At 42.3% G+C, this 22568-nt stretch overlaps 2 protein-coding genes across 4 annotated transcripts in view; one reads left to right on the top strand and one right to left on the bottom strand.

Moving 5' to 3' along the window:
- Nucleotides 1–12442, top strand: part of TRPM5 (transient receptor potential cation channel subfamily M member 5) — a 116194-nt gene extending 103752 nt beyond the window's left edge. For all 3 annotated transcript variants that reach the window (XM_033928019.1, XM_033928018.1, XM_033928017.1), the window contains 2 exons: nt 5596–5686; nt 11588–12442. In XM_033928019.1, coding sequence (XP_033783910.1) covers nt 5596–5686; nt 11588–11688 — 192 coding nt within the window. In that variant the 3' untranslated portion in view covers nt 11689–12442. The remainder of the gene's footprint in view (nt 1–5595; nt 5687–11587) is intronic.
- PTDSS2 (phosphatidylserine synthase 2) overlaps nt 1–22568 on the bottom strand; it is a 170583-nt gene that overhangs the window by 80556 nt on the left and 67459 nt on the right. The window contains exon 12 of the mRNA XM_033928021.1: nt 18723–18771. Coding sequence (XP_033783912.1) covers nt 18762–18771 — 10 coding nt within the window. The 3' untranslated portion in view covers nt 18723–18761. The remainder of the gene's footprint in view (nt 1–18722; nt 18772–22568) is intronic.

Raw genomic sequence — 22568 nt, 5'->3', positions numbered from 1 at the left:
ACCACTGAACTTATGTGATCATGAAAGGTAAGATCTCTGTCAATGATTACACCTAAAAGTTTTATCTTAGTGTCCATTTGGATTGGTGTAGATTTAATAGAGATATTGTCCAATAAAAATTCTGTGGATTTGATAGGGAGTAACAAACTTCGGGATTTGTCTAGATTGAGGGAAAGCTTGTTTGTGTACAACCAATCATATATGGTGTTTAGTTTGTTATTAATGTCTTTGATGTCTGAAATGTTTAAAGTATTAATTGGGTGGAGGAGTTGCTTCAACACTGCCCGGTTTGTGCTGGGGCAGTCCAATCTTATTTTCAACATCTATCCGATTAAGGGCTTCTTTTATGAAACCGCGTTAGACTTTAAAAAAAAAAAAAAAAAAATCAGTGGCGGCATTAACTCCAACGCTCATCGAATTCCTATGAGCTTCAAGTTTCATTATACCGCCTAATCAGGCTTCTAGGCGGTGTACATCAATAAACATAACTGGGGAGAGTTAGTGAGACAGACATATTGACAGACAACCTTGAGTGAAAGGAAAGTGGGGTAGAACTACAAAATTGAAAGAAAAGGAACATGGAAGGAACAAACAAAAGGTATGGGAGTAATCCTAGGTGAGGAATGTTGCTACTCAAAAGCGTCTTTAAACAGAACGGTTTTTAATTTGGATTTGAAATGATTTAGGTTTGATTCTTCTCTTAGGTAGTAATAACCTCTCCCTTTTACCTCTTATTTTTTCTACACTCTCTCCACTTCCAGCCTCTTTATCAAAGAGGACCTTCTCCTCCCCCCTTGTGTTTCTTCCCTCTCTGTCTGCCTTTACTGTAAATATTGTATTTCACCAAAACGTACCCATTGTTTCTATTTTAAGTCTTTAATTTGTCTTGTCGATATGTCCTTGTAAGTCTCCCCCTTGCTTTTAATATCGTAAAATGCTTAGAATGCATGCTAAGCGTTTCAACAAATTTTAATGAAACTTGGTATGGAGTTCCAGAGGGAGGCAGCAGTACCTGAAAAAATATTCGATCGCAAGGTGTTAATATGTTTTAGAGATGGAATATTGAGAAGATGTGTTCTGAGGGGGTGTAGGGAATAAGAAGTTTATTGAATTCAGGTTGACTTCTGGATCTGGTTTTAAATGTTAGGAGTTAATATGGCCATGGCTGGCAGTAAAAAAAAGCCTAACACGGCTTCGTAAATGGGGGTGGTGAGGTGATAAGTGCCACTGAATGAGTAGCTGTGCAGTTCAAATGTTCAAGGGGGATCTTGAGCAATATTCTGAAGCTATGTACACTTTATTTGGATTTAAATGTCTGGTAAAATAGAAAAAGCAAGGAGTTGCTTTTTTGTTTTAGAACTAGGATTGATTCATCTGAGCTCTGGCTCCGAGGAACTGATATCTTTTTTTACTCCTTGCCCTCAGCATTTTTATCTATAGTGGGTGTTTGTTTAGATTGAACTTTGAGAGAGCCACGTGAACCATGAAAGCTTTTGCTGATTTGAGCACTTTTCTCTTTTTATCAAATTATCTGATTTTGAAGGATTTATTAAGAAAGTGACCATATTTATTTTGGAGCCCTTTTAACAGCTTTGAGGTTTGACTTGATTATAATGCTCTTGCATGATTAATACATTTAAAACCATATGTTCTCCCAGTGCAACTGCTCTTAGAAGGAAGTAGAATGTGAGAAAACAGCCTCTGGTATGCCTAGAGTCCACTGGACAGGCATTGGAGGTCAGAATGAAGAAGGGACCCCTGGTTCTGCGCTATGAGGGTCAGAAAGCATGTACCTCGCCACAGATCATTGGAGGCCAGATTCAAAGAAGTAAAGGGAACTTTATCTGCCCTGGCACTGAGTATCATGGTTCCCTTAGTCTTGCTTGAGTTTCAGGCAGTGGAGAATACAGAAGACCCTTCCTCCCAATTGAGGAGAAAGATATCCAAGGCTAGTCTGCCATGCAATCCAAGTCTGGAGCAGAACTGACTGTGTAATTGAAGTGAGTGGCAGAAGGATCCACCAAGGCTCACTGCCCTATGTTCAAACCACTTGTGAGGTTGCATGACTCAGTCTGATGCCAGACAATTGTTTTTCCCTGCCAGTACTATCCCATGGGAAATGCCCCATCACACCTCCTGATTGCTTCCTGACACAGGAGATATATAACTCATGCCTCCTTGCTTGTTTACATAGTACATCACAATCTGATTTGTCTATTTGAATCAGAATCTGAAAGCATTAAGAGTGTTACAGATAGCTCTTAACTCTACAAGATTGAGCTGGTGTTGCTTCTCCTGATGGAGTTCCATCTACTTTAGCTCCCCTATCCTAGGTTGGCTACATCTGGCACCAGTGTCTTTTGACAGGTTTTAGGTCTTAAGTGCAGAGTCAGGCAAGTCTGCAAAACCCAATACCCATGGAAGAGGTTTTGGCTGTCATGTTGAAAGATTGTCTGCAAAGTAGCCAAGGATGGGCCTGTGAAAAGCACATGGTCTGGCAGACATTCTTCCTCAGGCCAAGGCTGAGGAACTCATCAGCAAATTCCACCACACTATGCACCATGGTCAAGTGCATGTTCATTAAAAGCCGATAAGCTATGCAAGAGGAAAGCATTACGTTCTTGTAAAATTTCTTCCCAAAAGACTCCAAGGTCCAGACCTCCTTCCCGGGGGCACTGAGAAGCGAGTCTTAGTACTCTTGTCTCTGTAGAGCAGTGATTCCCAACCCTGTCCTGGAGGAACACCAGGCCAATCGGGTTTTCAGGCTAGCCCTAATGAATATGCATGAGAGAGATTTGCATATGATGGAAGTGATAGGCATGCAAATTTGCTTCATGCATATTCATTAGGGCTAGCCTGAAAACCCGATTGGCCTGGTGTTCCTCCAGGACAGGGTTGGGAATCACTGCTGTAGAGAATGGATTCAATCACCATGGGATGATGAAAAAGCTGATACTTCTTGAATCCCAGAACCTTCTGGACTCTACACATTGATATCGACCTTCTTGCTCACCTGCTGTACAGAGTGTATGTATATGGGGAGGAGGGTGTTTCACACTACTTCATCTGTACCAGCTTAAAGATTCTGTACAAGGCACCTTCAAACTGAGGATGTCCAATTTCTCGGCCCTGGGCTCATTCTCAGTTTCCAAATCAAATGGAACAAACCTATCCATCTCCATGGTAAAATAAAACAAAAAAAGAAAAGGGAGAGTTCTGGAGGTGACTTTCTCTTTTCATATGGGAGGAGTCCAAGGAAAGACCAAGGGACCCCTCCTCTAAGAGGAACTGGGACTCAGAAGTATCTCCCTGGGAATATCCATAATCCAGTCTCTGCGTGCCTCACATGACTCAAACAACAAAGCAGAAGTAGGGAAGAACCTCAAAACTCCACTAACATCATTTCACTCATGTTAAATAACATGCTAGTAAAACAACAAAAATTAAAGTGTAAAAAAATGGGAGAACTGTGTCTCTAGTGCAAAAATTGCTTCAATACATGCTCATTCCCACTAACAAAAAATACAAATTTAATGTCAAAGTCTTTGATGCATTCTATTTAAGAGGAGTGAAATGATGCCCTGTTTACATTTCCGTCAGTACAGGGCTGTAAAAGCAAGAAATTTCTTGACCATACTTTAAGCATTTCAAGCAGCTTCCCATGATAGAGAATTTCGATTGTTATTGCTTGGAGCCTGTTCCTATAAACATTTCAGAACCCAATTGAAGCCTCATCTCTTCTCAAAATACTTGGTCAAATAAATTTTTGTCTTTAGTTTATAATCTTTTGTAAACTACGTAGAACTTATGGTTACACGGTCAAGAAGCACGATGTTATGTTATAATTGAGTCTGTTGAGACAATCACTTGTCTCAGTATTTGTGCCTGGTGAGCACTTGGGTTCACTGGTACCTCCTCATTCACACCAAAAAATTTTAGACACAGAGATTGCATTTTTGGAGAACTGTTTACCTAATGCTTTTCTGCATGTGGGGGCGTTGTTTACTTGTGCGTCACATGACTGACAACCTGTACATGGAGCACTGAGCCACTAACGATTCTCAGTTCTGAGAAAGCTTAAACCCCTCCCCCCAAGTAGCTGGAGATCTTTACCAAGTTGACGAGAAGCCATCTGCACCAAGCTGGTGTCAATGTTCTGCCCAGTGTCATTGCATGGGCCTCCAAGATAGGGATGCTGTAGCCTGTTGCTGGCAAATAGGTTCTCTGTTCCTGCAGAATGGTTTTGAGCCACTCCAAGGGCTGCAATTGATGAAAGCTGCGACTCTGCCAGAGTGAGTCATGTTCTTCAAGGTCATCAAGATTGTATCACAGACCTGACTTCAGCTGAGTGGAGGCTGTCACATCACAGGTGGTTCCTGGGAGGGTGAGCTGCCCCCACATTGGGGATGCTTTGAGGATAGCAATGATCCCATTGCCTCAGTGCTTTTGACATTATGTTTCAAGAGGGATCTATACCAGTGCTTCTTGGTATCTGCATGGCATTGAAGTCCCATAGCATCAACAAGGATGACAACAAATACTTCCTTGCCTTCTGGAGGGGGTTGGAGGATACCTACTTCCAACGCCTGCTATCAATACTCAATGTCAATGCATCACCAGTGTCTAATGCAGCTCTAGAAACCAGAGACTGATTTTTCTAACTCCAAAGTCAATAACCGATGCAAAAAAAAAAAAAATCCATTTTTTTCAACCTTTCCTTGACATCTGGCAACAAAGTTTAAGAGAGATTATATTTGGGCTCAAAGGAATGTAGGCACCAATTATGTATGTCCATGAGGGACATGGTCCCATCACACTGGGTGCACTTTTTTATTTAAGAACCATTGGGTGGTTTTTGGGGACAAGGCATTGAGCCATTTGATTTCACCTTGGCTAAAGTTGCTGGTTGAGTGCTGAAGGCCTAAGCAGGAGGGGGGAGTGGCTAGTAAACCACAGAAAATAAAGGGGAAAAAAACCCTTAAAAATGCAAAAAAAAAAAAATACCAAACTTTACAGAAATAAATAAAACAAGAAAGAGAATCATTGGCCTCCACAGATCAATGGCAAGTCAAAAGGTACCTTAACACAATTGTGTGTGTGGGGGGGGGGGGGAGGGGGGTGCAGAGTGAGGGACGCTCAGATGCAAGCTGTAAAAAACAAAAACCGAAACAGGACCAATGTGGTCGTGTGTGACAACGGCTGGTGGGAAGATGTTAACAAGCCTAGTGGGCCACCTCCAGGGGCTTTGAGAAAAAACATTGGGGAATGCTCACGTTGAAATCCCCAGATATACATCAGTCAGAATATCTTCATCCTGCTTGTCCTCGGAGACCTAAAGCTCCCGTGTACATCAGCACGTTCTCCGGAGTTAGGGAAAATATCTACTGTAAATGAATGCACAGATCTTGACCTACTAGGAATACAGCCACATAACTTAAGGCCCCTTTTACGAAGCAGCAATTGCGACTCAGCCTAGAGGAATTGAATGTGTTGTGTCGCATTTGCCACATGGGAATCGCTACCAGTTTTGTAAAAGGCATCCTAATTCTTTAGGATAGCAAGAAATGTACTCATGTAATTTTTTTTATTTTATAGATCAACTACTGCACTGCTGTAATTTCCTGGATGGCAGATACCTTAACAAAAAATAATCTTCTGTACAACAGACCAGCACCTAAATATTCAAGTAAGCATTTGTCACCAGTCATGATTTTTAATCTTAATACCAGCATTTTTCTTTAATTAAAAAGAACCATCAAAAAGATGAGCAAGTAGATGCGAAAACAGACTGAATTTTAGCTTGGTGCAGGTCAGTTAAGAATTTACTAGAATTGTGGTCTAATATTGTCTAAATCCATGACATGTGATAGTAGTGTTTGTCTACAGAACTACAGGACAAAAGAGATAAGAAGGACTGAGCTTTACTGAATAGCATATTTTACTATTCAGCTGAATCTGAATAATGGGCATTGAGCTTTGACATACCAATATGAAAAGAAGCAATGTGAAATCAGAGATCAAGGGGCTCATAATCGAAAGAGAAAAACGTCCAAAAACCAGCCTAAGTCGGCACTTGGATGAACATTTCTCAAAAACGTCTGAGCGCCGATAATAAAACCGGGTTGTGGACATATTTAAAAACGACCTAGGCCTTCATAGTGCCGCTCAACATCCAAAGCTAAACGGGGTACAGCATGTAAAACCGAAAGTTTAACAACAGAGCCTAGACGGAACTTGGACGTTGTGACTTAGACCATGTAAAACATGGTCCAAGTCACAAAAACCCACCTAAACTCACCAGATAAGCACTGAAAACACATAACACAGACCCAAACACACTACCCCAGTGATCACCAACCAACCCCCCCACCCCCATAAAAATTTTATTCACTTTAAATTTCAGCCTCCAGACCATCATCACCTGCCTGCCTGGCATAGGAAAGCCTAGTCGTTCAGCCCAGAGGCAGCTTAAGTCGTCTTGGGGGAGGGTTCGGGACCCATAGTGAGGATGACCCTTGCCCATAAGCCCCTGTAATCACTGCATTAATACTGCCCTATACACCCCCCAAACCCTTTTTTACTGGCATATAAGTGGCTCCTGCAGCCATACGGGCTATTGGGGTGGTAGATAAGTGGGTTTATGGGATTCTGGATTCTGTGAAGTTCACAGCAGTGCCCTATAAGGTACCCCACTATTTAGGTGGCATGTCTGGGTATGCAGTCCATCACTTTGCAGACCCCTCCCACATCCAACAGGGCTTGTTCTAGGCGTTTTGGACTTGGACGGAAATGTGGTATAAAGATAGACGATTTAGTGGCTTGGACGATCAGATCGACAGGATGTATAATTAGACGATTTTTGAAAGTAAAAAAAAGATGGACGTATCTTTCGAAAATGTGTCTTAGGCTCTTTTTAACTTTGGACGACTTGTGAGATGGACATAAACGGACTTAGACGTCCCTTTCGATTATGCCCCTCCAAGTGTTTATCGCAGTAGGATTTACCACAGTAGAGCCCCAGATTATTCATATTCAAATTTAAATCACTATAAAGTTGAATACAAATCAGCACTAATCGGGCTGAATCAAATACAAATATTCAGTAAATTCTAGTATAAAGCTACACAGGTATTGTTAATACCATGCAAGATTACTTTGTTACATCCACTCAGGAGTCTATCCGTATGGTAATCAGCTTGTTCCCACATACTGGACTTGCAGAAGTGTGAATACTTACAGTTTTGAGCAGCTCCCACATAGAGGCAGAGCACAGTGTACCCTCCAGCTTTTCTTCTGCAAACGAACTGTGCAGAAATGTTTTTGATCTGTCTACTTAGTTTCCTTTTCTTTTTGGCCTTAAGTTTATTTTTGCTGAGGCTGTGGGGCCCCCTAGACCCCATTCTTGGGGATTCGCTACCTGGGAAAGGACTGCAGCTCTGCAGGGTAAGCCTTTGGGTGGACCTTGGGAGCCAGCGAGCTTTGAGACTTCAGGGCTTGGGGTCCGTTCCCCTGGGAGCCAGCTCACCTGAGTTTCTCAGTGGCTTGAGCACAGGCTTTGGATGCCCTAAGAACCCTCGAGGTATCAGCTGTGTTTACCCATCCCCATTGTGCTTTGAGTCCCATAGGGGTAGAGGTCTTAGTTGGGGGTCTGACTGACAGCTCAAAGAGTTCTTGGTTTGGAGTTGGATTTATCCCATGACACCGGAGTTCCTGCAACTGTTTGACCAGCCAAAGGTTGACTCGGCGGTAGCTCAGGTCACCAAACGTATAACTCTGCCAAGTGAGGATGGCATTATGCTGAAAGATGCTCAGGACCACAAGGTGGGCATGATTTTGAAAAAGCAGTTTGAAGCTCTTGCTCTGTGGATCAAGGCTACTACTGATTTGTTTGCCACTCAGGCCTGCTGTACCAGACTGCGGCAGCAGCCCTCTGCGGAAAAGGAAGCCTGCTTCCAGCAAGGGATGGATTATGTGACAGACTCTCTATACATCCTTATCAGAATCATGAGCAAGGTGTTGGCTTATGATGTCTCAGCTCACAGAATGCTCTGGATCCGGCAGTGGATGGGTGATTTTGCCTCCAAGGTGACCTTAAGCAGGCTGCCCTTTAAGGGGCAGATGCTTTTCAGTAAGGGACTTGATGACCTTATGGCCAGTGTGGCAGATCACCGCCCTAAGTCTCTGCCAGAAAATAGACCATGCTGACCTCCAGGCTGGAGTAAAAATAATTTTTGTCTCCCCGTTGTTCTTGCCCGGGGTCCTCTGTCCAGAGGTGCTTCCAGGGTTAGAGGGAACAATTCAGCAGCTTCAGATGCCAGCCCATCCTCCAAGCCCCAATGACGCCAGGTTGGAGGCTGTCGGAATTTCAGAGGCAGTGGGAAAAAATTTCCTCAGACCAATGGGTGCTGGATATTGTCCGAGTGAGTCACAAGATTGAGTTTTATTGCCTTGTAGGGTTATTGCTGCACTACCATTTTAGGCTTTTGGTCTTACTAGGCCAAACAAATATGGGGAGTATGTGGCGCAGTGGTTAAAGCTACAGCCTCAGCACCCTGGGGTTGGGGGTTCAAACCCAGGCTGTTCCTTGTGACCTTGGGCAAATCACTTAATCCCCCCATTGCCCCAGGTACATTAGATAGATTGTGAGCCCGCCGGGACAGACAGGGAAAAATGCTTGAGTACCTGAATAAATTCATGTAAACCGTTTTGAGCTCTCCTGGGAGAACGGTATAGAAAATTGAATAAATAAACATTTCCTCTCTCAAAGCATCTTGGAATTTCTGCAAGCTGTTTATGTGTGTGCCCCAAGGTCACCCTGTACCAACACTGAAAGACTTCACCTCTGGAATGTGTGGAGGAGAGAGACTGAATTTGGAGAATGGAGACAATTCTGGATGATTTGTTTTACATCTGACACTGTCCAGAAGGTTTCAGTGGTCTGCTATGTGACTGTGATATGCCCCTGCAGAACAGCACCAATTGGTCCTGGACAATGCCCGTGAAGGGATACACCTTTTAAGTAAGGATAGAGAAAGGAGTTTTAAGGGGTCTAACTCTAAGCTTCTGCTGGTGGAAGAGGATTTGGAAACAGTGTAAGCTAGTGCTTTGCTGGTGGAGGTGGAATTGGAACTGGATATAAGACAAAGGAAATCTGCAGAGAAGTGTCCAAGTTTGTACAGCATGGCTTCATGTGCTGCCCCAGAAATCAGATTACAGAGCGGTCTGTGTGCCTTGCTGCTCTAGGTTATGGTGGTAGTTGAGGCTCATCTCTGGATTCCTGAGCAAATGCAACAGAATGAAAGATTAGGTTCTTACCTGGATAATCTCTGTTAATCTTCTCAGGAGTCCATATGGCCAGTCCGCCCTCACTATATACTATTTTGTCTGCTTTTCTGCCTCAGATATTTCTAGATTCCAGACCTAGAGTTCTTCTCCTGTCAGTCAGATGTCTGAGTGTGAAGAGCTCCTGTATATATGCAAATGTATTTCTCAGCCTCTGGCTCCCTTGTTAGTGCCAAGTTGCACACAGCAGGTTGGTTCTCTAAGGTTGTTCAAACCCCCTCCCCACAAAACTTCCTGTTCATTGTTCTTATTATTTTTTCTAAGTTACAGAACAGACTTGTATAATATGTATGCAGGGACATTCCCCATTCCCCTTTTCCTTTGTATTCTGTTCCAGTGACGCTCGATTGCTTTAGGATATAACTGGAGGGGGCGCTGTGCTCTTCCTCGAAGTGGGAGGTGCTCAATACTTTATTCATACTTCTGCAAATCCAGTTCATGGGAACAGATTGAATATCATACATATGGACTCCTGAGAAGATTAACAGAAAGATTATCAGGTAAGAACCTAATCTTTCATTCACTTTAGTCCATAAACATTTGTAATCAACAAATAGATTTATCATTTCATGTGACTCTGTGAAAGCATGTTTTAATTGTAAGAAAAAATCTGGTATCACCACCTCTGCTAGTACCAATGGCATAGTAAGGAGTGAGGGGGGGGAAGAAGCAGAAGCCCCCAGGCACCACCCAGCAGGAGCACAGCAGCTATGTAGTTGGTGTGGATACCCAAGCTCTGCTAGCTGAAGATCCTGGCATTTCTTCTTGCCCTGTTAATGAGGGTAGAAGGGGAGTATCTCAACTGCACTCCTCCCCATCTCTGGTATCTCTCTTAAAGTCTTCTATTCATTGTCAGTAGTGAGCAGGGTCTTTTACCTGCTGCTTATGCTGGCATAAAGCCCTCCCTCTGACCTAACTTCCTGTTTGTTTGACCGGGAAGGTTTGAGCAGCAACAATACATATGATTTAAGGGGGGGGAGGGGAGTGCAGATAGGTGGTCCCCACATTGCCAGAGGAGGGATGCCAGGTGCCATCTTCCCTTACGATGCTACTAGCTAGTACCATATGCACCATATGCATATCTCTTCTAAATTCCCTCCCCCATTTCAGTTCCCTTATAAAATTTGTGAGATATCAAGAAGAATTAATAAACTTTAACAACTAAGCATTTTACAATAAAAATAGATAACTAGCAATGTTAAAAAATAAACAATAAAATAATCATAAAAACAATGTGTGACACAAGAGGATAGAGGAAGAATTTCAATGTATAATAGGAATGCAAGGAGGAGGGTAACACATGAGGTCTGGGAATGGTCTATGTTTTGTCTGGTGTGATTGGTATTACAGATTATAGAAACCGATGCTTATGAAAATGCATTGGAAAATAAAAAAGTTTTTGAGATCTATCGTAAAAGTATCGAGAGAAGGCTGAGATGACTTGGAAGAGCATTCCATAATTCTGGACCTTGAATGGAAAAAAATCAAATTACATATGGAGTCAAGAAATATTTCCCGCAGAGTAGGAACTACTAAACGATTTTAGTTTAGGACTCTTAGAATTCGAGAGGGAGTAGAGGGTGTTAAAATTTACTGAGAAATAAGGGGGTGTCTGTGGAACAGATTTTGAATACTAATAATAAAATTTTGTAAGTAATTCAGTGTGATAGTGGTTGCCAATGAGCTTCTTCTGTGGAAATGGCTACCTTTTTGCATTTCACTTAAGCTTGTTAAGTATTGCTATCATATCTTCATTTCCTTTTAGAAAGCATGTTTGAACTGGCTAGGGCTTGTATAGGCAACACCACAACCTTTTGGGAGTTGGCTTTTGAGGCTTTTTATAACCTCTATGTCCTTGGATGTATTGACTGCAGATTTACAACCTGTACAAGGACAATTTTACTACCTCCTTTGTTACTAGTGACCCTCCTGCTTATACACAAGCATATTATTAGCTCTCCTGTTTCATTATACTGACTCCCAACCTTCAGACTGTTGAAAAAGACAGGATGATAATTCTCGTCTTACAATTTAGAGTTGGTTAGTGGGATTTTACTCTCTTCACAGAACAAAATTCTAAATTCTTCAATATTCAACCCTAATGATTTTTCCATGTAATGTACGATTCCTTTTCTCTATCCTTATCAATTTTTCTTTCAAGCTTCCTACTTGTCCTTGAGTTTATTTTTTAAATATTCTAATTTTCAGATTGAATGAAGTATGATACTTCTCTTTTTCTTACTAGGTTTTATGGATAAAGGTACTAACCAAATGATCTTACAAGAAAGAAGCAAAGAAAATGAGGATGGAGAAGAATGTAAAAAGCTGATGTATGATGACAATTAAAGAAGAGTGCTTAATGAGTTAAGGAGACAACCAGTTATCCTACAAACACACACTATTTCATGGACACTAATAAAACAAAATCACATACAGGCATGTTTGCCACATGAGCCACAGCTAGAGAATAGGATGAGCAGAACGCAGTCAACTAGTTCATGGCTGATGTCCCATTTTAGTAAGGGTTCAGTACGGATCAAACTGACATTTTGCAATTTTAAAATGGCAGTTTACCAAATATTTTCACAACATAAAAATATCTTCTCCCATTTTATGCCGCAATGTTATTATGGAAACTGTTAGTTATAAATTCAGTACATAACAACATGGAAAAACAGAGATCTGTAGAAATCCTGTAAGATAAATAGTATATTTGATGATTACTGTATATACTCAAATATAAGTCGATCCAAGTATAAGATAAGGTACCCTCCTCTTACCCCCCTAAAAGGAGGAAAAATGGTCGACTCCAATATGGGGGGGGAGGGCTGTTTAATATTCATGTGCCCTGCCTCCCCTGCACTCAGCCCCCCTCCCTGCCCTGTACCCTGTCCCCCCTCCCAATATCCTGCGGGCCTGCCATATGACCCGGTGGGCCAGAACAGGAAGTATCCCTCCCATTGTCAATTTTTTTAAAAAAAACCTTCCTCCTACCTCTCGCTGCATACCTTTTTGAATGCTGGTGTACCGCACGGGAGCAAGCTTGCCACGCTCCTGCCCCGCACCAAGCCCCTCCATGAATGGCCGCCTCGAGTTCTCATGGCCCAGTGATGTACCAGGCATGAGCGAGCTATCCTCACTCCTGCCCGGCGCTGAGCCACTTGTTGAATGGCCTGCTGCAAGTTCTCATGAGTCCTGCAAGAACTTGGGGCAGCCATTCAGTGAGCAGTTCAATGCCAGGCAGGATAGCTCGCTCATGCCTGGCACATCGCTAGGCTGTGAGAACTCAAGGCGGCCATTCAGAGAGGGGCTCGGCACGGGACAGGAGCATGGAAAGCTTGCCACTGCCTGGTACACCACTGGACCACCAGGGATTCAAAAAGGTACACGGGGGGGGGGGGGGGGAGGAAGAGGCAGCCGGGACAGGAGACATCGCTCCTGTCCACCCCACCACACCATAGAGCAAGCCCAGCTGAGGCCTGCAACAAGTCCGGGAGGGAGGGATAGATGGGTGATGTCTGTGAAGGAGGGGTGGGTGGGTGATGACCTGAATATAAGCAGAGACCCCCATTTTGGGGCCCAAAAATCTCAGTTTATATTCGAGTATATACGGTATATAATTTCCAAGTTAAATATTAAATATCTTGTGTATTTATTAATTTAAGTCATGTTTTAATTAATCTAATTTTAAACTGTTAACTTGACTGGCGAGATCAGAGACTAACATCCACCATTAAAGCTGCTTGTCATTGCTTTGGGTGATCATGATGCACACTAATTTTCAAATCAGTGCTCAGGATGCTCCTAGTCTGTCTGATTTTCAGGATATCCCCAAAGAATATGTATGAAAGATTACATAGCCACTTTGTTCTTACAGCCAATGTAGGTAAATATAATTCATGACTATTAGATTGCCCCATAGGTGTCAGTACAGGGGAGGCTACAGAGGCCTGACCTCCACAAAAATTGAAAGCCAGTTCTGGCTCTACTGCCCCACCTACTTCCTCCCGACTGCTGTAATTTTAAATTTTTGGGCAGCCATCATGCTGTGCCAATGAGCAGACCTTTCATTATGCAGCATCCCACCTATGCAAGAACAGAAGTTGCTGCAGAAAGATGACGTCTGAGGCAGGCCTGCTTGTTGAACAATGATCAATAAACAATTAACAAGCAAACAGTGAACAGTGAACAATAAATCAATCAGTCACATGAGTAACTAAGAGCCAATCTGCAAAATGCAACCAGCAGGGGCTAGGGAACCCTCCCAAGGGGAATGAGAAAAAGAACCCTCCTGTTACTGTTAGGTCTCTGCTTTAATCTTAGATACAGAAGAGGTCCCGAAACCGGCAACATCCCAAGGCAGAAATCAAGAGAATCTCAAAAAATCTGCGCAGGGAAGGCAGTATGGACTTCTGTGTATCCTAACAGAACCCAAGGTAAGAACCTAATCTGTTGTTCTGTTATGGATACACACAGGAGTCCATACTTTAGCTGACATACCAAAGCAGTGACATAGGTCTAGGGAGGGACATATAAGCTTGCCTGCAGAACTACAGAGCCAAAGGCGGCATTCTTTCAAACCAGCACATCTACTCTGTAGAACTTAAAGGTGTGAAGACTTGCCTAAGTAGCTGCTCTACAGTTTTCAAAAAGAAGCAGAGCAGATCAGAACACATCTTCTGATTTTGATTGCAGCAGGAAAAAAGAGAAGGGAGCTGTTCTCCACTGCAGAAGGGGAGGAGTTCAAGTTCTTAAAGTGATATACTTTTGCAGTTTTGCAGGAAGTAGGAATAAATAGCTAAGTACAGACTCCTGTGTGTAAATGGTTTCCAAAATTCTCAAAATGACTCACAATGGTAGTACATTAAAACACAATTAGGGATCACCACTTGCAGCTAAACTCATAGCACAGAATACCGTTGCTGTGATCATGCCATGAGCCTAAATGGTTGTCCCAGGGTAATTATTACCATATGCAGCAATTAAGAACCCTCTGACTATATATATTTAACTTAAAAGCACTTGATTCCTGAACAATCATACGATTTCATTCTGTTGTTGAATACAGGCTCTACAGATTTTTTCACCTGACAAAATCTCTCTGGCCTGAAGATGGCCTCACTGTGTGGGTTAAATGTCATTTACATCAAACACAAAGAGAATATAACAGCAGCTATATATAATTTCATGTAATTTAATATAGAATAGTCTTCTAGCTTAATAAGAATTTGTTTCATATCAGATACAATGTCAGAATTTGAACAGTTTAGAAAAAAAAATAAATTCCACCCCATAATTCATATTTATTTTTTTATATATCACAAGTGCGTTGACTACTATAAAGCACTGAACACTAGTGTTTTGACTACACTGATGATCCTTACTATAGAACCATATACTTAAAAAAAAATTCATTTTAAAAGAAAATGAAAAGAGAGCTTTGTGCGAATTGATCTTGTATACTATTTAAATAACAAAGACAAATATTCTGGTTAAGGGGCTGGAGGAGTTGCCGTACAGCAAGAGATTAGAGAAACTGGGCCTTTTCTCCCTAGAACAGAGGAGATTGAGAGGGGACATGATTGAAACATTCAAGATACTGAAGGGAATAGACTTAGTAGAAAAAGACAGGCTGTTCACCCTCTCCAAGGTAGGGAGAATGAGAGGGCACTCTTTAAAATTAAAAGAGGATAGATTCCGTACGAACATAAGGAAGTTCTTTAGCCAGAGAGTGGTAGAAAATTGGAACGCTCTTCCGGAGTCTGTCGTAGGGGAAAACACCCTCCAGGGATTCAAGACAAAGTTGGACAAGTTCCTGCTCAACTGGAAAGTACGCAGGTGAGGCTGGGCTCATTTAGAGCACTGGTCTTTGACCTAGGGGTCGCCACATGAGCGGATTGCTGGGCACGATGGACCACTGGTCTAACCCAGCACTTCATTTTTACTTTTTAAAACACTTCAGTGCAGTGAGTCCTAACTTCCTTTACCTAGTATTACCCTTTTCTCCCCCACCCCTGGAATCATCAACTTCTCTTCCCCTTTAGAATGACCACTGCTATCTCCTCTGCTCGTTTCCATTCAACATCTGAACTGCACCCATCAAACCTAAGCAATTTAAACCTCAAAAGAGAAGGTTGCATGGGAGGTACCAGCAGGATTCAGTGTGCATGGGAAGAAGACTTTGCTGCCAAGGTGGCTGCTGTGACTAGTCTGACAAGTGGAAAAAATTTCATAGTACATTTAAGGCTCTACCTCAGCAAGCTAGTGTACTGGAATCGCCTAGTGGTTAGTGCAGTGGCCTCAACCTGGGCAACTGGGTTTGATGCCCACTGCAACTCCTTGTGATTTTGGGGAAGTCAATTAATCCTCTACTGCCCCAAGTACAAAATATATACCTGTAAATAATATGTAAACTGCTTTGATTATAACCACAGAAAGGTGGTAAATCGTGTCCCATCCCCTTTCCTTATTTTAAAACACCAGTGGGGAACCTTGGGCTTAGTTATATTATAGGCACAGAAAGCTAAAATATTTGTCAGTCAAAAACTGACAAATTTAGAATTTACCATTCTAATGTGAAATAAAATCTTTCCAAATTTACCATGTTTATATTTATTAACGACCTGGAGGCGGGAACAAAATGTGAGGTTATTAAATTTGCGGATGACACTAAATTATACAGCAGGGTCATAACCATGGAGGACTGCGAAGACCTCCAAAAAGATCTGACAACGCTGGAAGAGTGGGTCAAAAAGTGGCAAATGAGCTTCAACATAGGGAAATGCAAGGTCATGCATATTGGGAAAAAGAACCCGATGTTCACTTACAAGATGGGGGGATCACCGCTAGGGGTGAGCAACCTTGAAAGAGACCTGGGAGTGATGGTGGACGCAACATTGAAGGCGTCGGCGCAGTGTGCCACAGCCTCAAGGAAAGCGAACAAAATGCTGGGTATCATTAAGAAAGGTATCACAACCAGGATGAAGGAAGTCATCCTGCCACTGTATCGTGCAATGGTGCACCCGCACCTGGAGTACTGTGTCCAGTACTGGTCGCCGTACCTCAAGAAAGACATGGCGGTACTTGAGAGAGTCCAGAGAAGAGCAACTAAGCTAATAAAAGGTATGGGGGACCTCTCATATACTGACAGACTGAAAAAGCTGGGGCTTTTCTCCCTGGAAAAGCAACGACTCAGGGGAGACATGATAGAAACCTTCAAGATCATGAAGGGCATAGAAAGAGTAGACAGGGACAGATTTTTCAAACTAAGGGGAACCACAGGTACAAGGGGGCACTCTGAGAAATTGAAAGGGGAAAGGTTTAGAACAAACGCCAGGAAGTTCTTTTTCACCCAGAGGGTGGTGGATACATGGAACGCGCTGCCGGAGGATGTGATAGGCAGAAGTACGCTACAGGGCTTCAAAGAAGGTCTGGACAGGTACCTGGAGGACAAAGGGATTGAGGGGTACAGATAGGAGTAGAGGTAAGGTTATAGGGACAGGATTAGAGGTAAATTACAAAATTAGTCAGAGACCACTGTTCAGGCAGTGGGCCTGATGGGCCGCCGCGGGAGCGGACCGCTGGGCAGGATGGACCTCTGGTCTGCCCCAGCGGAGGCAACCACTTTAAGTTCTTATGTTTCCTAACATTCCTATATTGCACAATTGTTCTCTGTTTATTACTTTTATGTCATACAATAAGATTACAATTCTAATTCAGTCATTGTACTATACAAATGCTTTGGTATAGAGAATACTGATGCCAGTAAGATAGAATCCAACCTCCCTCTGGTTGTTTCTGTTAATGAAAGTGGAGATGTAAAAAGATAACAATATAAGAAGAAAATGGCAACCATACTATATTTTTGTTCATTTCTACTCATTTATAACCAGACTAATCTATCTGGCTTTAGGCCACCCCATTTATCACGACAATCACTTCCTTTATGGAATAGTTAAATTAGGCGCCCAAACTTCATATAAGATCAAGAGAAGGGAGCTATAGAAAGAGGGACTAGTAGCAATAAGAATGCTAAGGGGCAGAACAAAGTCTACAAACAGTGCGAGTACACTTCTCCCTCCGTATTCGAGGTTTCAGCAATCACGGTTTCAATTATTCGCGATTTTAGCTTGCTGGCTCCTCCTCACAAATTACATCAGTTTGCATAGAGAAATCTCTGATTCTAAGTGTTTACAGAGAAAAATCACCAATTCCCAGCACTTTCTTCACTGTGTTTTGCGTCTCCTTCAGGAACAGGCCAGATCTCCCACCATGTTATTCGCGGTTTCATCATATCCATGATGGTTTTTAATAGAAAACAGCGAACAACATATGAAAAAGTTATTCGCGTTTTTTCTGTATTCGCGGGTCTGTTAATCCCCTATCACAGTGAATACGGAGGAAGAAGTGTACTGCCCTTGCTCAATGCAAGGAGACCACACAGCTGCCAGCACCAAAAGGTTTATATAATCTAACGGAGAGAGCCTTTTACAGCTTTCATCCTCTAAAACAGAATTACTGCAGCATTATTTCTTTACTATAAATGACCTGCTACAAGTGAGGTTGTTGTGTTCCCTCTTTCTAAGGAACTACACTTCCCCCTCCCGATTCGCGGTTTTAGGACTCACGATTTCAATTATTTGTGATTTCCTAAAACTGGAATCACCCCACATCCCTCCCGCCTCCCGGATCTCCCTGGATCTTACGTGGTGGTCTAGCAGTCTTTCGGAGCAGGAATGATCTGTCTGCCATGAGTTCCCGTTGTAGTCTCGAGACTGGGAACTCATGGCAGCCATTTTGTATGAGTGATCTGCACGGGACAGGAGCGTAGAAAGACTGCTAGACCACCAGGTAAGGTCCGGATACCAGGGGGAAGGCGGGAGAGAGGTGGGGGTGGGTCAGAGCTGGCCCAAAAGTTATTTGCAAATTTTCAACATTCGCGGGCCGGCTCTGCCCCTAACCCCCCATGAATATTGAGAGAGTGTATATTATAGAACTCCAACAAATTTTCCCAGTGTGAAAGTATGTATACATTCAAAATTACCTAAGAAAGAACCAAACACAAAGGTCCCTCTTCCTTCATACCCATGTTAACAGCTGATTGCTTCTGGTTTGCTTTGTTTTTATTGGCTTCCAATAAAATTAAGCAGTCCTGCAGAGGCTATACAACTCTGATAAGAGACGAGCATCAGTAGTTGGAGGAACTAAACCTAGTTTATTTCTCCGTCATCACAGCTATATAATGGATTGTGCTTGCCCTTAAAATAAGCCTTTGTTCATTTATTTTTAAACCCAGTGAAGAAAACGAGAACATTTCAGAACAGCACTAAGTGCTAATTATATATACATATAATCCATAAATAAAAAGTCTTAAATGGTACCTGAATGCATCCTTCATGCCTGTGCATGCTCCCCAGCCGTCAAAATAATCTATAATGCAAAAAAATTTGATCATGTAACACCTTTACTGATTAAATCCCATTGGCTCCCAATCTCAAATTGTATCACTTATAAAATAATATTGACATTTAAAACTAGACAAACTGGGCAACCAGAATTCATTAATAGACTCCTTATACCCCACTCCACCCAACATACACTCCGTTCAACTTAACAAAATTTACTCGTAATCCCATCATTAAGGGTTATTAATACTATGAGAAATTGCATTTTCTCCGTCACCGTTCCCACATTATGGAATTCAGCACCAGCTTATAGTCGAGAAATTAATTCATTAGACCAGCTTAAAAACTATGCTCTTTGAAGATGCTTTTGCAGTGCAACTGTCGTTTTAAGGATGTTCTCTTTTAACCAAATAGAATTTTCTTCAGCCTATATGCTCAAGAAAAAACTGCAGTGTCTACCCTATCTTTTTTTTCCATTTTTGTCCTTTCCTTTCAAAAATATTGTAGTTCATCCATAATATTGTAGTTCATCCCCCCTCCTTTTTGTGCCAGTATATTCGTCTGTTAAAAGTTTAGGTTTTTTTGTTGTTGTTGTTGTTGCTGTTTTTTAAAATTTTGATGTTATTTTAATATTTGATATCATTTTATTATTCTGTCTTAATTGTCTTTACCCTACTCAAATGTATTATGAATGTTAGCCGCTTTGAAACTTCACCACTTATCTGAATTTTTGGCCTTTGCAAACCACCCAATGCTTTCTATATCGGTGTTCAACCGCTGGTCCACAGAAATTTCCTACCGGTCTGCAGGGCAGGCACATGCATCGGGCCCCAGACCGTGCTCTTCAGCCGCCGGTCCACGGTGCAATTGATGCGGCATTGTCTTCGGGCCAGCTCCCTCTTCCTCAGTGCTGCAGTGCACAAAGTCATGGGCAGAGGCTCCGACGCACGTCCTGCGCCTGAACCGGAAGCCTTCTCTCTGATGTCACAACATGCTTTGTGCATTGCAGCATTGAGGAAGAGGGAGCCGGCCCAAAGAAAACACTGGGGGGGGGGGAGCAGGCCAGAAGGCAAGGCACAGCATGGAGGGAGGGAGACAACAACGGTAGGGGGGAATGATTTTATTTTTTAATTTAATGATTGATGTACATCTGCTGTCTGTTCAGGAAGAAATGCATGTTTCTTTTTCTCTAGGGTTGTACTGCATGCAGAGTCTTGCACCTTAGGGTTTTTTTTATATATTTGTACTTTTAGTTTTTGGTCCCGTATTTGCATGAGGTTATCTGTGTTCTGTTAGGAATGAATATTGAGAAGCATACAGTGTGCTTTGTGTAGTTTAACTTTGTGGTTAACCATTATGTGTTGTTAATACGATTATATTGTGTGTGTGAATGGAAAAAAATGGTGTTACAATTAGTACTATTATGAGGGCGGGGTCTGGCCCACGACTTAGCCCAGTGTTCTTCAACTGCCGGTCCACAAAATAATTATTTTATTTCCGCCATTCCAAAGGTGTCAAAAGGTTGAAGAACACTGCTCTATATAATGAGGCAGTTCAAAATTAAACACTGCCCTTGTCCCCAAGAATGTATCAGATGGGACCTCTGAGTGTGTATGCATATGAGAAATGGAGATGTAAAGGAATAAGGAATTTGTTTGTTGCAATGGGCAAAAGGAAGCAAGTTCAGAAAGGTTTCAGCTCAGCAACACTGCAGAAGAATTACCTCTGCATTGAGCTAACAGCAGGATTCCTGCAAAATCCTTTAATCTGAAGTTCTAGATAAGAACATAAGATTTGCCGCTGCTGGGTCAGACCAGTGGTCTTGAGTCTAGCCTTACTTGCATATCCATCCTTGTCTTGAATCCCTGAAGGGTGCTTTCCCCTATAAACAGCCTCCGAGAGAGCGTTCCAGACCAGATGTATTCAGATAGCTTCTAATTTCAGTTACCATGTGCACATGAAAGGCAGTAGTGCCATCCTACTGTATGCAATAAGAATTTTTGCCTTCATATGCACAATTCAGAAAATTTATAGTAGGATACCACATACTATTGACAAAAGCATAGTAATGCCAACTAAAGACTGTACGATCCACCTAGTCTTAGTAAGATTCTTTTTCATTCTCCCATTTGGGTAGACGTGTGTATGTACTGCCTTGCAAAACTTTTCACATCTTTTTACATTTTTCATATGCTACTATGTAAAACATAACAAAACAATGCACTTGTATACCGCAACAACCTCACAGTTCTGTGCAGTTTACAATAAAGCAAAAGAAAACTGCACAGACACAGAGATATTACAATTCAGCTGGCCAAAAATTTTCTTGAAAGGTTTTGTAACAATTTCCTAAAATTTAAGTAAGAGTTGGAACTGGAGATCAGCTTACTAAAACTCTTATATCAAAAGGCAGCCTGATAAGCCATAGTTTTGTTTAAAAAATCTCTTTTATATAGGCAACTTTTTACTGAGGGGAACGCAAAAAATCTAAATTCTCGAACAAAGCCTCTTCTGTTAACAAAAGTAAAATGATCAAGTATATAGGTAGGTATTAAACCATGTAGTGTCTTGAAACAAATGCACCCAAATTTGAATTAATGATTGTTCCATCAATCTGCACATTATACTTTACACCAGTGGTTCCCAACCCTGTTCTGGAGGACCACCAGGCCAGTCGGGTTTTCACAATAGCCCTAATGAATATTGTGAGTGTGCCGGTGCCGGGTTTTGCAACAGGCCACCGGCCAATACTCACCCAACGCCGAACTCGCCGTGCCTTCAAAGGATGTTGAAGGTCCTGCTGGTTCTCATCAAAAATAGAAAAAATAAATGTCAGGAACAATAAAGATTTCACTGAACTTGTGTCCAACTTTATTTCTCGAGTAGCAACTGCTACAGTTTTATTCTTTAAATTTCAAACAAATACAAAGAAAATCCGGGCTTGCAAAACATAGCCCACACACCTTTCTGGCAGGTAAGTTTAGAATGGTACTGTTGTAGCCTTGCCCTCAGTCTCACAGTCCAAAAAGGGCACTAAGTAATACGGCCACTGGAACACCCAGTGTTTCTGCTGGTGATTCCAAATGTCTTTCAAACTCTGATGAATGTATTGGCTAAGCCTGTTTTAACAGGCCTTCCCCAACCAACCTAACAAACAGTTGGTGGGGGAGGGGAGTAGCTGAATCCACTTTAGCACAAAGCTTGCTCCCTGAGGATATTATGTGGATTCTCCCCACTACTTCCTTGACCCATACATTCATTCACCTAAAATAGGCAAAAAAAAAACAAAAGGAAAAAAAGTCCAAAACTCAACACTTTCCTCTCTGTCACCAGCCTAAGGTACAGCTGAAGCAGTTAGCTCAGCACTGCTCATGCTGTCAGCACTTGACTGGTGCTTCCAAACAACCTCAGAGAAAACAAGATTCCAAAAGCAAACAATCAAAAAGGTAATTCAGCTTAGCTTTGGTCCATCTGTGTTTCATCTGGTTCTTGTGTAGTATCCATAGGTTCCACGGCTTCCTGGCAAGCTGGCTGGTTCACCCCAAGGACAGTGGATACCTCTGCCATATCAACATCCTTATTCAGTGGAAAGTCAGGAGCCCAGTCCCTGGAGACTGCTTCCTGGGCTGACCCAGGGAAGACTGATTTGTTCTTCCTCAGCACAGCCTCTAATGCTCTGAGTTGTCCATGCCCTGACCTGGAAGGGACAGGGCTAACCTGCTGCTTCTGCTGGCCTCTCAGTTTAGCCTTAATTGGCCCCAGCAGAGGCTCATTAGATGCTCTCTGACACTGACTCTCAGGCTGTCCTTTTGAATAAGTCCC

This window comes from Geotrypetes seraphini, chromosome 19, assembly GCF_902459505.1.
Source record: "Geotrypetes seraphini chromosome 19, aGeoSer1.1, whole genome shotgun sequence".
Taxonomy (NCBI): Eukaryota; Metazoa; Chordata; class Amphibia; order Gymnophiona; family Dermophiidae; genus Geotrypetes; species Geotrypetes seraphini.
The sequence above is the reverse complement of the archived record's forward strand: the minus strand, read 5'-3'. Positions and strand labels throughout refer to the sequence as shown.